This window comes from Schistocerca cancellata, chromosome 4, assembly GCF_023864275.1.
Source record: "Schistocerca cancellata isolate TAMUIC-IGC-003103 chromosome 4, iqSchCanc2.1, whole genome shotgun sequence".
Taxonomy (NCBI): domain Eukaryota; kingdom Metazoa; phylum Arthropoda; class Insecta; order Orthoptera; family Acrididae; genus Schistocerca; species Schistocerca cancellata.
In genome coordinates, this window is record NC_064629.1 from 301,754,008 (window position 1) to 301,769,223 (window position 15,216).

Here is a 15,216-nt window from a genome sequence, read left to right on the forward strand (position 1 = left end):
TCAAAAGCTTGAGGTTTTATCTGGACATCAAACAGTCCGAGAATTTTTTATTCAAGGGCATTGTCATGAGATTCTTCATTCTCATATGACTTGAGGAGATGTTCAGATTTGATAGCTCCCACAGTAGATGACCTTATTTTTACTTTTTCAGTGGAACCGAAGTTAAATTCCATCTTTATACCATTCTTGCTTGTTAAAACTTTTATTATTTTTCTTTGCAGAGGCAGTCATCAATTCAGAAAGAAAATGAACTTGTATCATTCCTGCAATTACAGTTGGCTGAAGCTATAAATCTGCAGGATCGTTCTCGTATTTCTCACCTTCATGAAACATTAAGATGTATTAAACTTTTTGATGAAGAAGGGTAGGTTTCCATTTTATGAGTTGAAATTACTGTTTTGTTAAACATTAAGAGTCTTAACCATGTACTGTCACAGAGAATGAAAAATATTTTCTCTTTTTGAAAAGCTTACCACTGGACAATAATTTCTAATAATTGTCTTGTACTCATCTCTTTTTTTGCGTAGGTGCCGCAGATTGTTTAGATCTCTTCGGGAAGATTACCGCAAGCGTTCGCCGTATATTGCATACCTAATAAAATGTCGGCAGAGTCTACTGTCAACACTGACACATGTTCGGAGGTAAAAAAAAAAAATAAGAGAGAGAGAGAGAGAGAGAGAGAGAGAGAGAGAGAGAGAGAGAGAGAGAGACTTGTCTTTTTCCCAGTCTGGAACTTGAAGCTTTTTCCATGCCCATACCTGCCAACTCTCCCAATTAAGGTGGAAGTCTCCTGATTTTTCACGTTTTCTCCCACCTCCCATTTCCTTCCATTGCCCAATTTAGTTAAATGTCATCAAACTGAAGGCATTTGATTTAGAAACCCGCTATTCAAGTTTGTGCCGCCAGTCGGAAGTCCTTTGCTCATTAGTCATTAGTCTTGTTTAATTGATATACGTATTGAAGTTCCTAGAAATGAGAGGATGTCGTGTGCATCCTGTATATTGATTGTTGTTATTTCTGCTGCTCCCCACACATTTTGTAGTATATATTCTGTTATTATTAGAGGTGTTTCCATGGTCTGGTTTGATTTGTGTTTTTGTGTGTTTATTGTGTTTAATTGAAGACTCACGTTATCCAACTTTTATTTCATAATGGCAACAACAAAAAAATCAGTTTTCTAACAGCAGTATCCGGAACAATTATCATGCATTATAGAGAGTACGAAAGGTCCATTGTTCACATTTTGTACAGTTAGCCAATGTGACATTTGTTTGTCGCATGGTGAGGAAAAGTGATATTTCAAAACATGTGGAAACCGAAAAGCATCGTGAAAAGGTTACATATGTGAATAGCAATACAAAACTGAAATTCGGTGATAAAATTGAAAGTGAGATAGCAAAAAAAAAAAAAAAAAAACACCTTTCAAGGACAAAAACTGTAGCAGCTATCAGAGAAATGCTACAAATTATAGAGATTTGCCATTCTCTAGTTAAACAGATGGTAGTATCAAAGGCGGTTCCAACCTATATTCCCATTGCTGTTACGACCAAAAATAATTGAAAGCAACTTAACATCTCTCCTGAACTTACAGGGGGATTTCAGTGGTATCAGCACAGGAACACTTGTTCTTAACACTCCGAAGAACTGTAATATTCCTTTCAATAACAGTTTGATCGTGTGTTGTGATAATGAACCTATAATGGAATGAAGAATGGAGTTGCATGTGTGTGGAAAAGTGATGTGCTTAACCTGTTTGTTGTTAGATGTCCTTAAAATTTGTTAAGTTTGGCTGCAAAAGAGGGAGCTACATGTTTGCCATTCCAGATCGATGATTATGTACTGGACATGTACTATTTTCTACAAAATAATACAAAGAGAAAGGAGAAACTGAAAAAAATTTCATATGATGGTGAGATGAAAATTTTGATGCATTTGTGCACCCATTGGCTTTCTGTGAGCAAATGTTTAATTTGGTATTGAAATGAAGTGTCGTATGGCGAGAGCCTCCCGACGGGTGGACCTGATCACCTGGTGCAAGTGTTTTCAGGTGACACCACTTCGGCAACTTGCGCATCGATGAGGATGAAATGAAGATGATGAAGACGACACAAACACCTAGTCCCTGAGTGGAGAAAACCTCCAACCCAGCCGGGAATCAAACTCGGCCCCCTCTACATCTACATCTACATCCATACTCCATACTCCGCAAGCCACCTGACGGTGTGTGGCGGACGGTACCTTGAGTACCTCTATCGGTTCTCCCTTCTATTCCAGTCTCGTATTGTTCGTGGAAAGAAGGATTGTCGGTATGCCTCTGTGTGGGCTCTAATCTCTCCGATTTTATCCTCATGGTCTCTTCGCGAGATGTACGTAGGAGGGAGCAATATACTGCTTGACTCTTCAGTGAAGGTATGTTCTCGAAACTTTGACAAAAGCCCGTACCGAGCTACTGAGCGTCTCTCCTGCAGAGTCTTTCACTGGAGTTTATCTATCATCTCCGTAACGCTTTCGCAATTACTGTAACGAAGCGCGCTGCTCTCCGTTGGATCTTCTCTATATCTTCTATCAACCCTATCTGGTACGGATCCCACACTGCTGAGCAGTATTCAAGCAGTGGGCGAACAAGCGTACTGTAACCTACTTCCTTTGTTTTCGGATTGCATTTCCTTAGGATTCTTCCAATGAATCTCAGTCTGGCATCTGCTTTACCGACGATCAACATTATATGATCATTCCATTTTAAATCACTCCTAATGTGTACTCCCAGATAATTTATGGTATTAACTGCTTCCAGTTGCTGACCTGCTATTTTGTAGCTAAATGATAAAGGATCTATCTTTCTTTGTATTCGCAGCACATTACACTTGTCTACATTGAGATTCAATTGCCATTCCCTGCACCATGCGTCAATTCGTTGCAGATCCTCCTGAATTTCAGTACAATTTTCCATTGTTACAACCTCTCGATACACCACAGCATCATCTGCAAAAAGCCTCAGTGAACTTCCGATGTCATCCACCAGGTCATTTATGTATATTGTGAATAGCAACTGTCCTATGACACTCCCCTGCGGCACACCTGAAATCACTCTTACTTCGGAGGACTTCTCTCCATTGAGAATAACATGCTGCGTCCTGTTATCTAGGAACTCCTCAATCCAATCACACAATTGGTCTGATAGTCCATATGCTCTTACTTTGTTCAATAAACGACTGTGGGGAACTGTATCGAACGCCTTGCGGAAGTCAAGAAACACGGCATCTACCTGTGAACCCGTGTCTATGGCCTCTGAGTCTCGTGGACGAATAGCGCGAGCTGGGTTTTACATGACCGTCTTTTTCGTAACCCATGCTGATTCCTACAGAGTAGATTTCTAGTCTACAGAAAAGTCATTATACTCGAACACAATACGTGTTCCAAAATTCTACAACTGATCGACGTTAGAGATATAGGTCTATAGTTCTGCACATCTGTTCGACGTCCCTTCTTGAAAACGGGGATGACCTGTGCCCTTTTCCAATCCTTTGGAACGCTACACTCTTCTAGAGACCTACGGTACACCGCTGCAAGAAGGGGGGCAAGTTACTTCGCGTACTCTGTGTAAAATTGAACTGGTATCCCATCAGGTCCAGAGGCCTTTCCTCTTTTGAGCGATTTTAATTGTTTCTCTATCCCTCTGTCGTCTATTTCGATATCTACCATTTTGTCATCTGTGCGACAATCTAGAGAAGGAACTACAATGCAATCTTCCTCTGTGAAACAACTTTGGAAAAAGACATTTAGTATTTTGGCCTTTAGTCTGTCATCCTCTGTTTCAGTACCATTTTGGTCACAGAGTGTCTGGACATTTTGTTTTGATCCACCTACCGCTTTGACATAAGACCAAAATTTCTTAGGATTTTCTGCCAAGTCAGTACTTTACTTCCGAATTCATTGAACGCCTCTCGCATAGCCGTCCTCACACTACATTTCGCTTCGCGTAGTTTTTGTCTGTCTGCAAGGCTTTGGCTATGTTTATGTTTGCTGTGAAGTTCCCTTTGCTTCCGCAGCAGTTTTCTAACTCGGTTGTTGTACCACGGTGGCTCTTTTCCATCTCTTACGATCTTGCTTGGCACATACTCATCTAACACATTATGTACGACGGCTTTGAACTTTGTCCACTGATCCTCAACACTATCTGTACTTTAGACAAAACTTTTGTGTTGAGCCAACAGGTACTCTGAAATCTGCTTTTTGTCGCTTTTTCTAAACAGAAAAATCTTCCTACCCTTTTTAATATTCCTATTTACGGCTGAAATCATCGATGCTGTAACCGCTTTATGATCGCTGATTCCCTGTTCTGCGTTAACTTTTTCAAATAGTTCGGGTCTGTTTGTCACCAGAAGATCTAATATGTTATTGCCACGAGTCGGTTCTCTGTTTAACTGCTCAAGGTAGTTTTCAGATAAAGCACTTAAAAAAATTTCACAGGATTCTTTGTCCCTGCCACCCGTTATGAACGTCTGAGTCTCCCAGTCTATATCCGGCATGAGAAGCTGGCGCACTGTCCACTCAGCTACGGTGGTGGACAATTTGGTATTGGAACAGCGGAAGCCTTCGTTGAGCCTGCTCAATTGTGAAGTGAAATCTGTTAAGGGTGATTAGCTTTTATGTCTCCAAAACTTATATTCTGAAGGTGAAAGGATCACCAATTTAGAGTAGTGCCTCTTCAAGAAGAAGAGCTGTTGAATTTGCAAGTTCCATGTTCTTATACATCCAAAACATCTTAACAGGATTCCTCAATTAAGTACAACCTGCCCCGTGAAGAAAGGATTTTTATGTTCCTGTCATCAGATTTAATTAAGGCTCTATGTGTTTGTCAAATGTTATACCTGCATGTAATTTTACAGTCAGGTGTGCCTCACATCTATTTACAGCAAGATCTGTGGTGGATACATTAAAAAAATTAATGTCTTAATTTGTACAACCTTCAGTGGTAAATTTTTTATCTCTTTTAGAGGTTGATTACCACAGCGGAAGAAACCAGAAAGAATGAAATTTGTGATTTGCACATTGTTAGTTGTACTTCGCAACTTTTGGATCATCTCAAGCATGCTGAGAAGAAGGAATTCCCTTGTGTATGAAAATATTTCATTGTCACATGTGGCTACATGGTCCAAAATACCCACCAAAGAGTGAAATGCCAAGGAATACAAAAGTTGTGCAAATTAGGTCTGTTTCCCATACATCATTTTCTTCTGAAGTATTTTGTGGAAAAGTTTCTGGCGTTATTGAATGCAGATGCAGGTAAACAGCACGAAGCCATGGACAAATTACAGTCCTAGTTTTATGCATTTAGGATATATGACCTACTGCATGAAATCTGAAAGGAAGAGAGAATTGATATGCAGTGGTCCCTGATAAGAAAATTAAAAAGTAGTGATGGGATCTTAAAATTTTCCAGATTAGTACATGTTATGTTCTAAGTATTTTAAGAATCCCTCGGAGTAATGCTAAATGTGAGAGGATATTCAGTCTTGTGACTAAAACAAGAACACAGTTTAGGTCGTCTACTGGTAATGAAAATTTGGAGAGATTGTTGACAGCAAAATCAAGAATAAAGGGTGACCACTTTCAGCAAACCTTGAACAAAGAATTTCTGAGAAAGACAGAATCTTCAATATGTAATTCCTAAAAATCAATAAAAATATGTTTTGAACTGCTTGGTGAAAAGATAATAATGCCTCTGTGCTTTTATCTTTTCTCCATCCTCACCATGTGTCTGAGATTTCATTAAGGAATGAAATGAATAATAAATTTATTAAATAGGTGGAACACTGCTTTATGTTATCTGAAGACATTTTAGGAGTGAAATACTTTGTTTGATAATTGCTTTAGTTTGTCGTCAAACTGTTTGTGCAGATGGTTGTTGTCTTGCAAACATCCCCATCTGTTGAGTCAGGGATTGAGACATGGCTGCATGATCCGTTACAGCCATGCGGATAAGGTGCCTGTCATCTCAACTGCTAGTGATACGAGGCCGTTGGGATCCAGCACGGCATTCTGTATTACCCTCCTGAACCCACCGATTCCATATTCTGCTAACAGTCATTGGATCTTGGCTAACGTGAGCAGCAATGTCATGATAAGATAAACCGCAATTGCGATAGGCTACAATCCAACCTGTACAAAGTCGGAAAGGTGATGGTACGCACGTCATCTTCGTGGTGTAGCAATTTCAATGGCCCGTAGTGTAGTTTCATTAGCCTGTACTCATTCATTCAGAAGAGTTGTCCAAAGAAAGTTAATCATCGCTTTACCATTACTTCTGATATCTTCTATATATTTTTGTAGAATTCCTTGTTACTTTTTATTTTCCAACCATTTATAGTTTGTATGCTCCCCTTATTTTCCTAATAATTCATCTTTAAAGCATCTGTATCCTGTGCAGCTTATGGTTCATTGTTAAGAATTAACATGAATATAAAGATCATCATCTTATCATTGTGTCATTGTGTTTTAGTTTTGTTTTTCTAAATATGTATTTCTTTTTGCAGATATTTTTTGTTGGACCATATGCTATTTCCATTATATTAAGTCTTACATCTATTGCAAATTTTCCTAGACCATACTGCTGTATACCTTAGCCAAGATATATATACTTACTCCCTCAATTTCATGTGTTTGTCTTTCTTTATTTTGGTGCATTATTCATATTTTTCATGAATTAGGTTTTACTGTTGAAATTTTGAGATTCAGTTGTACTCACAGCTCTCTCTCCTCCTCCTCCATCTTATCTACAGTGGACCAATGTGTGGACCACAGAAACACCTAACAGGAAACAGCATTCGCAATATCGTTTTCATCTAGTGTGATTTAAGAAGCATTACTTCCAAAGTAAGTTTCCTTTCACACAAGATGGATTACGTATGAGAATGTGCAATGAATTTCTTAAATCACATAGCATTAGACTCTCATTTAAAACTTAACACTGAGGACCAGCCACTTAGAAAAATTTTGGGCCCAGAAGACCAGCCTTTTCTGACATTATTTTAAATTTTACTGGCACATTTTGTTTAATATATACTAAAGGATAACAATGCTAAAAATGGCCAAGCATCAAGGTTAGTTTTCATGTTTATTTTAGTTCTTTCATAGATTACAAATTATGCAGTATTGATGTGAAAATGTACAGTTATCCTTTCAGACAAGTGTGAAGTGAGTTCTTGCACAATTTCACATGTAACTGGCTTTTCTGTGGAAAAGTCAAAGTGCTCAATGGAACATGTATTCAGCCAGGTATCCCACGAAATTTTCAGTCCACAGCAGTGAAATTTGTAATCGTGCTTGTCAGCAATATTCAGCTGCACTAATTTAAGCTGTGCTCTTAGGATGCTGCCTAGCCGTGCCCTAGCAATAAAAAAAATTAAAAAAGTGTAATGCCCAATATTACATGTGAAACCTAGCTTTTCTTGTAGCTATACTGTATGTATATTAAGTGGAACGATGAACTTTACCCGTTTGTGTGAGGGAACTACTTAACAATGATGTTGTAATTGACAGACTACATATTTTCAGAATATCTGCTATCATTGGCTGGCAAAATCATGTGATGAGAGCTGCGACTGACTGGGCAAAGTGCAATGCAATCTCAATTTCAGTGTTTTGGAAGCTACTGTGCTGTATTTGTGGGAATGCTTGTTTATATTTCGGTAATATGAAAATATGAAGTGTAAATGTTTCCGTGCATCAAAGATCTTTCCAAAATGCTTTGTTGTGTGCTGGGTTTCATTTCCTAAAGTGCTGGGAATTTCTGTGCCAGTATTTAAAATCTTCACCATGCAAAGGATTGACAACTTTTACAGGTCCAAGGAAAAGAATATTATCACTTAACATGGAAAAATGTGCTTTCGTCAGGTGTGTAGAGTATTTTTAACTGAGAAAATCTGTCCCTCCCACTCTGCATATGCATCCTACTATAGCAAAAATACACACATTCACACACAACCACACACATACAGAAACGCACACTCCCGTGCTCACAGTGAGACTAAATGTTGATAATCAATAAGTGGAAGCATTTACCTGACCTTATGGAGGGGGGGGGGGGGGGCAGGAAAAGACACAAAGAAGGGGTAGCGAGTAAGAGGCAGGTCTTTGGACAAATGACTCTACTGCCCCATGGCAAAATGGACGGAATAAAGAGGGTAAAGTAAAGAGAGCTATCGGAAGAGGGAGGAGGGAGGGTGGAAAAAAGGAGGGGAAAGTGGATGAGAGAGAGAGAGAGAGAGAGAGAGAGAGAGAGAGAGAGAGAGAGAGAGAGAGAGAGAGGGGGGGGGGGGGGAGGGAGGGAGGGAGGGAGGGAGGGAGGACTGGGAGAGTACAGTGCACAATCAGGATGGGGAAGGAGTGGTGTGGATGGAAGAGAGAAGGAAAAAGGTAAAGTGAGGCAGTGGGAACATGTTAACGGAGATTTTAAGTCAGGGGGTGTGCAAGAATGTAGGATATGCTAGAAGTGCATATCAAAATGACCCCAAAGTGAAGCAGTTGTTAAAGTAATATATGTTGTGATGTGAAGCATGTTCAGCGACTGGATGGTCAAGTTTGCATTTTGCAACAGTTTGGTGGTGGCCATTAAAGGGAGTAGACAGTTCGTTACCTGGCATGCCCAAATAGAAGGCTGTACAGAAATTGCTGTATAGCTGAAACCTAACATGGCTGTTTAAACAAGTTGTTGTTGTTGTTGTTGTCTTCAGTTCTGAGACTGGTTTGATGCAGCTCTCCATGATACTCTATCCTGTGCAAGCTTCTTCATCTCCCAGTACTTACTGCAACCTACATCCTTCTGAATCTGCTTAGTGTATTCATCTCTTGCGTCTCCCTCTACGATTTTTACCCTCCACGCTGCCCTCCAATGCTAAATTTGTGATCCCTTGATGCCTCAGAACATGTCCTACGAACCGGTCCCTTCTTCTTGTCAAGTTGTGCCACAAACTCCTCTTCTCCCCAATTATATTCAATACCTCCTCATTAGTTATGTGATCTACCCATCTAATCTTCAGCATCCTTCTGTAGCACCACATTTCGAAAGCTTCTATTCTCTTCTTGTCCAAACTATTTATCGTCCATGTTTCACTTCCATACATCGCTACACTCCATACAAATACTTTCAGAAATGACTTCCTCACACTTAAATCAATTCTCGATGTTAACAAATTTCTCTTCTTCAGAAACGCTTTCCTTGCCATTGCCAGCCTACATTTTATATCCTCTCTACTTCGACCATCAGTTATTTTACTCCCCAAATAGCAAAACTCCTTTACTACTTTAAGTGCCTCATTTCCTAATCTAATTCCCTCAGCATCACCGAACTTAATTCGACTACATTCCATTATTCTCGTTTTGCTTTTGTTGATGTTCATCTTATATCCTCCTTTCAAGACACTGTCTATTCCGTTCAACAGCTCTTCCAAGTACTTTGCTGTCTCTGACAGAATTACAATGTCATCAGCAAACCTCAATGTTTTTATTTCTTCTCCATGGACTTTAATACCTACTCCGAATTCTTCTTTTGTTTCCTTTACTGCTTGCTCAATATACAGATTGAATAACATCAGGGACAGGCTACAACCCTGTCTCACTCCCTTCCCAACCACTGCTTCCCTTTTATGTCCCTCGACTCTTATAACTGCCATCTGGTTTCTGAACAAATTGTAAATAGCCTTTCACTCCCTGTATTTTACCCCTGCCACCTTTAGAATTTGAAAGAGAGTATTCCAATCAACATTGTCAAAAGCTTTCTCTAAGTCTACAAATGCTAGAAATGTAGGTTTGCCTTTCCTTAATCTTTCTTCTAAGATAAGTCGTAGGGTCAGTATTGCCGCATGTGTTCCAACATTTCTGCGGAATCGAAACTGATCTTCCCCGAGGTCGGCTTCTACCAGTTTTTCCATTCATCTGTAAAGAATTCGCGTTAGTAGTTTGCAACTGTGACTTATTAAACTGATAGTTCGGTAATTTTCACATCTGTCAACACGTGCTTTCTTTGGGATTGGAATTATTATATTATTCTTGAAGTCCGAGGGTATTTCGCCTGTCTCATACATCTTGCTCACCAGATGGTAGAGTTTTGTTAGGACTGGCTCTCCCAAGGCCGTCAGTAGTTGTAATGGAATGTTGTCTACTCCCGGGGCCTTGTTTCGACTCAGGTCTTTCAGTGCTCTGTCAAACTCTTCACGTAGTATCGCATCTCCCATTTCATCTTCATCTACATCCTCTTCCATTTCCATAATACTGTCCTCAAGTACATCGCCCTTGTATAGACCCTCTATATACTTCTTCCACCTTTCTGCTTTCCCTTCTTTGCTTAGAACTGGGTTTCAATCTGAGCTCTTGATATTCATACAAGTGTTTCTCTTTACTCCAAAGGTCTCTTTAATTTTCCTGTAGGCAGTATCTATCTTACCCCTAGTGAGATAATCCTCTACATCCTTACATTTGTCCTCTAGCCATCCCTGCTTAGCCATTTTGCACTTCCTGTCGATCTCATTTTTGAGACGTTTGTATTCCTTTTTGCCTGCATCATTTACTGCGTTTTTATATTTTCTCCTTTCATCAATTAAATTCAATATTTCTTCTGTTACCCAAGGATTTCTACTAGCCCTCGTCGTTTTACCTACTTGATCCTCTGCTGCCTTCACCACTTCATCCCTCAGAGCTACCCATTCTTCTTCTACTGTATTTCTTTCCCCCATTCCTGTCAGTTGTTCCCTTAGTCAGTTGTTGTTTTAGTCAGTTTATCCAGGTCCTATCTCCTTAAATTCCCAACTTTTTGCAGTTTCTTCAGTTTTAATCTACCAGTAGATTGTGGTCAGAGTCCACATCTGCCCCTGGAAATGTCTTACAATTTAAAACCTGGTTCCTAAATCTCTGTCTTACCATTATATAATCTATCTGATACCTTCTAGTATCTCCAGGATTCTTCCATGTATAAACCATCTTTTATGATTCTTGAACCAAGTGTTAGCTATGATTAAGTTGTGCTCTGTGCAAAATTCTACCAGACAGCTTCCTCTTTCATTTCTTACCCCCAATCCATATTCACCTACTATGTTTCCTTCTCTCCCTTTTCCTACTTTCGAATTCCAGTCACCCATGTCTATTAAATTTTCGTCTCCCTTCACTACCTGAATAATTTCTGTTATCTCATCATACATTTCATCAATTTCTTCATCATCTGCAGAGCTAGTTGGCATATAAACTTGTACTACTGTAGTAGGCATGGGCTTAGTGTCTATCTTGGCCACAATAATGCGTTCACTATGCTGTTTGTAGTAGCTTACCCGCACTCCTATGTTTTTATTCATTATTAAACCTACTCCTGCATTACCCCTACTTGATTTTGTATTTATAACCCTGTATTCACCTGACCAAAAGTCTTGTTCCTCCTGCCACCGAACTTCACTAATTCCCACTATATCTAACTTCAACCTATCCATTTCCCTTTTTAAATTTTCTAACCTACCTGCCCGATTAAGGGATCTGACATTCCACGCTCCGATCCGTAGAACGCGTTTTCTTTCTCCTGATAACGACGTCCTCTTGAGTAGTCCCCACCTGGAGATCCGAATGGGGGACTATTTTAGCTCCAGAATGTTTTACCCTAGAGGACGCCATCATCATTTAACCATACAGTAAAGCTGCATGCCTTCGGGAAAAATTACGGCTGTAGTTTCCCCTTGCTTTCAGCCGTTCGCATTACCAGCACAGCAAGGCCTTTTTGGTTAGTGTTGCAAGGCCAGATCAGTCAATCATCCAGACTGTTGCCCCTGCAACTACTGAAAAGGCTGCTGCCCCTCTTCAGGAACCACACGTTTGTCTGGCCTCTCAACAGATACCCCTCCGTTGTGGTTGCACCTATGGTACGGCAATCTGTATCGCTGAGGCACGCAAGCCTCCCCACCAACAGCAAGGTCCATGGTTCATGGGGGTAGGGTTTAAACAAGTAGCCCTTCATTTTATTGGGTAGAAGATACCTATGACTGGCTTGTGGTAGAAGATGGTGATGGGGTGTCTGGGTGGGTGTATGAGACAGGTCTTGCACCTGAACTGACCACATGGGATGACCCATTCGGTGCAGGGTGTGGAGTAGGATTGTGCTAGGGGTGGACAAGGATATTCTGTGGGTTGGGTGGGTAGTGGAACACTATTTTGGGTGATATGGTTAGGATATCCCTCATCTTGGGGCACAATGAGAGGTAGCCCAACTCCAGGTGGTAGAGCTTTTCAAGGCCAAGATGATACCGAGTTACCAGAAGTGTGCTGGTCGGTAGTTAATTAACAGGTTTACTGGTGTTTTTCATTGTACTGAATAGACATTGTCAGTAAAGGCTTTGGAAAAATTGGCGGTCTATTTTGACAATTCCTGCTTTCCATTGCAGATGTGGGATCCACTGGTGGCAAGGCTCTTAGGGAGAGACTTTTTGATATGCAATGGGTGACTGCTTTCAAAGTGGAGGTGCTTTTGATGGTTGGTGTGCTTTGTTTGACATTCTGATGTCAAGGAATGTGGTTTGATGAGGTAAGGAGGACCAGGTGTAGGTGTTCAGGTTATGGAGGGAAGAGCAATTGTTGTCCTTGTCATGAGTCCAGATCCTAAAAATGTCACAGTGATCTGAACCAGATAAGAGTTTCTAGATTGTTGACTGGATTGGAAATAGCATTCTATGTGGGCATGACAAGTAACCAGCTGACTGCTCACATGAGTGGCAACTGCCAAACTGTGGCAAACCACAAACTTGACCATCGAGTTGCAAAACATGGTGTGCACCGCAACACATATGAGTTCAACAGCTGTTCCATTATACAGGCCATTTGGATATCTCCCATCAAACTTAACCTCCCCATTCTTTCCCTCTCTCCCCTCACACCCCTCATGAATAGTTGATCAAGAACTTCTGTAGACAACACACATTCATATAATACATTCTTCAGTTTTGCTGAACTGCAGAGGCTTTGCTCCTCTGCCGTGCCTATGCTGTGTGCATTGTGCACTGACTTGCAGAGACCCTGTTGCATGTCTGCTCTGTCACTGCTGCATGCAGTATTCGGCAGGCCTAAACAAGTCATCTCTTTTTTTATCTGCCTCTTCACAAGCCCTTTTAATCTTTACTACATCATCCAGTTCTTGTCCCTGGAGATTGTGTTTCATTAGACCAAACATGTAGAAGTTAAGAGTACAAATCAAAGCTGTGTTGTGGTTGAGGTATAAGGAACAAAGCTGATTTGCCGAGCAACTGATGTTGACAAAATGACGCGAGACCACTTATTGTATGGCAAATGTGGATTTCTTTCAGATTCTTGTGTGGTATTTCAAGCATCTCAACAGTCCTAGTGCCCTGCTCATAGATGATGGTATGACAGCATTGACACTGTAACTTTATGCCAATCACCAATCCTTATTAAGGTGTGGAGGAGATGGCACCATGCCATATGGCAACATTATGTTTCCTGTATTTGTTGACATTAATTGCTTCTAGTATATTGGATCAAACTTCCACCTGCATCCCTCTCACATCTGGTGCCAAAAGCCAGGGTAGCCACTGTGCACACTCTTTCAGAAATCTTAAGCATTTCATTATCTTAAGTTCAGCATTGTTACCACAGTTTATAGTTGTGAAGTTAGTGCACCAATTGTGATATATACGATATTGCAGTGCCTGTGTCATTCAGAAGTGTAATGCAATGTTCTTTCAGACATGTATGCATGTGTGAAGGCATAGGTGCTGCAGCAACTATAGCCAATGTGAAATACATTAAATGTATTTGTAGGTGCAAAAATGGACAACCATCAGATATAAAATGGAAGAACAACAACGAAAATTTGTGCTGAACCAGAACTCAAACGTTGATTTGCCACTTATTGCAAGTGACCACCATACCATTAGGCATTGTAATTATGAACAACACAGGCACAGCAGTATCATATTTATCTGCCAACAGTGGGCAAGCGACTGTCAATTAAAATGTCTGTTCTGTACAGGCATACATAATGAATGTATGAGTGCAGGTTGTGGGCACATGGTTAACTACATGGGAAGGTTTGGGTCTGGCCATCAGTCATGCTTGGATAGCCCAATGGTGAGGCAATAGCTTGTGATAAGCGAGAAATCTGGGTTCTAGTCCTGGTCCTGTACAAATTTTCAGTGTTTGCATTACATTACACAGCTGATGGTTGTCCTTATTTGCAGTTGTGAATACATTTCATGTAACTGTGATATGTCTATTTGTGTGAATCATCTCTCTGATAATTCATGTCTGCCACAGCACTGTCTGTGTCTAATGCTAGAAGTCTCTTATATAAATTCCTTCAGCTATATATTCACATTTCTCTTGTCGTCGGTGTTATCTCCATAAATGTTTTGTTGGTGTCTTGTATGTGTTCTTCACCAAAAACTTAATCACACTTTTGCTTAGAATCCATTATTTTCTTCCAATGAGAAAGTATGAAATACCTATATGGGGGAAGAGCCACTTTTAAGTAAATGTGCAATTTCAACCGTCTGTGCAGTTAATAAAGAGGTTATGGATCTTATGAACCTTGTAGCTACTGCTTTCAGGCATCTTGATATTAACACTTCATAGTGTAGAAATTACCTCTCCTACCTTGACACCCCAATTTTTAGGAAAATGTACATGAAGACTACTTTAGAGACATGCTCAAGAACTTTCGGAAGTAATTTTTGTTCATAGAGTAATTCATTGCAGCTGTAGTCTCTTTCTCAGTACACCATTGACCACTGGGTGCACTGATGGTTTAGAAATTTAGAGGAATTTCAGTGCTACCTTAAGGCATCAGTGTACATTATTGTAAGGTATCAGTGACAATATGAACACACTGTAGCAAATTATCCGTCGAAATGATTGGAAAATATTGCGTAGTTGTGTGCTGCTTGAGGCGTTATTTTTGTTTTATTTCCTACTTTTTGTTTTCTCTTTTTCCCTTTCAGGTACATAGTATATAGAAATTGTAATCCTGTAACTTTATTTCCTTCTTATTTTTGGGCGTTGAACTCATTTACTTGAATTTTAAATTATTTACTTTAGATAAAGCAATTAGCTGATACTTAAAAGTATTCACCACTACACTGAACTTAGAGTATATAAGTCAGCAGTTAAGATATTAGAAAATTTAATGACATCCGCTACCTCATCATGTTCTGCCTATAACTAATAGGG

At 40.0% G+C, this 15,216-nt stretch overlaps 1 protein-coding gene across 2 annotated transcripts in view; it reads left to right on the top strand.

Annotated features, from left to right (window-relative positions):
• LOC126183295 (GTPase-activating protein and VPS9 domain-containing protein 1) overlaps positions 1-15,216 on the top strand; it is a 303,063-nt gene that overhangs the window by 247,642 nt on the left and 40,205 nt on the right. For both annotated transcript variants that reach the window (XM_049925134.1, XM_049925135.1), the window contains exons 23-24: positions 222-364; positions 528-641. In XM_049925134.1, coding sequence (XP_049781091.1) covers positions 222-364; positions 528-641 — 257 coding nt within the window. The remainder of the gene's footprint in view (positions 1-221; positions 365-527; positions 642-15,216) is intronic.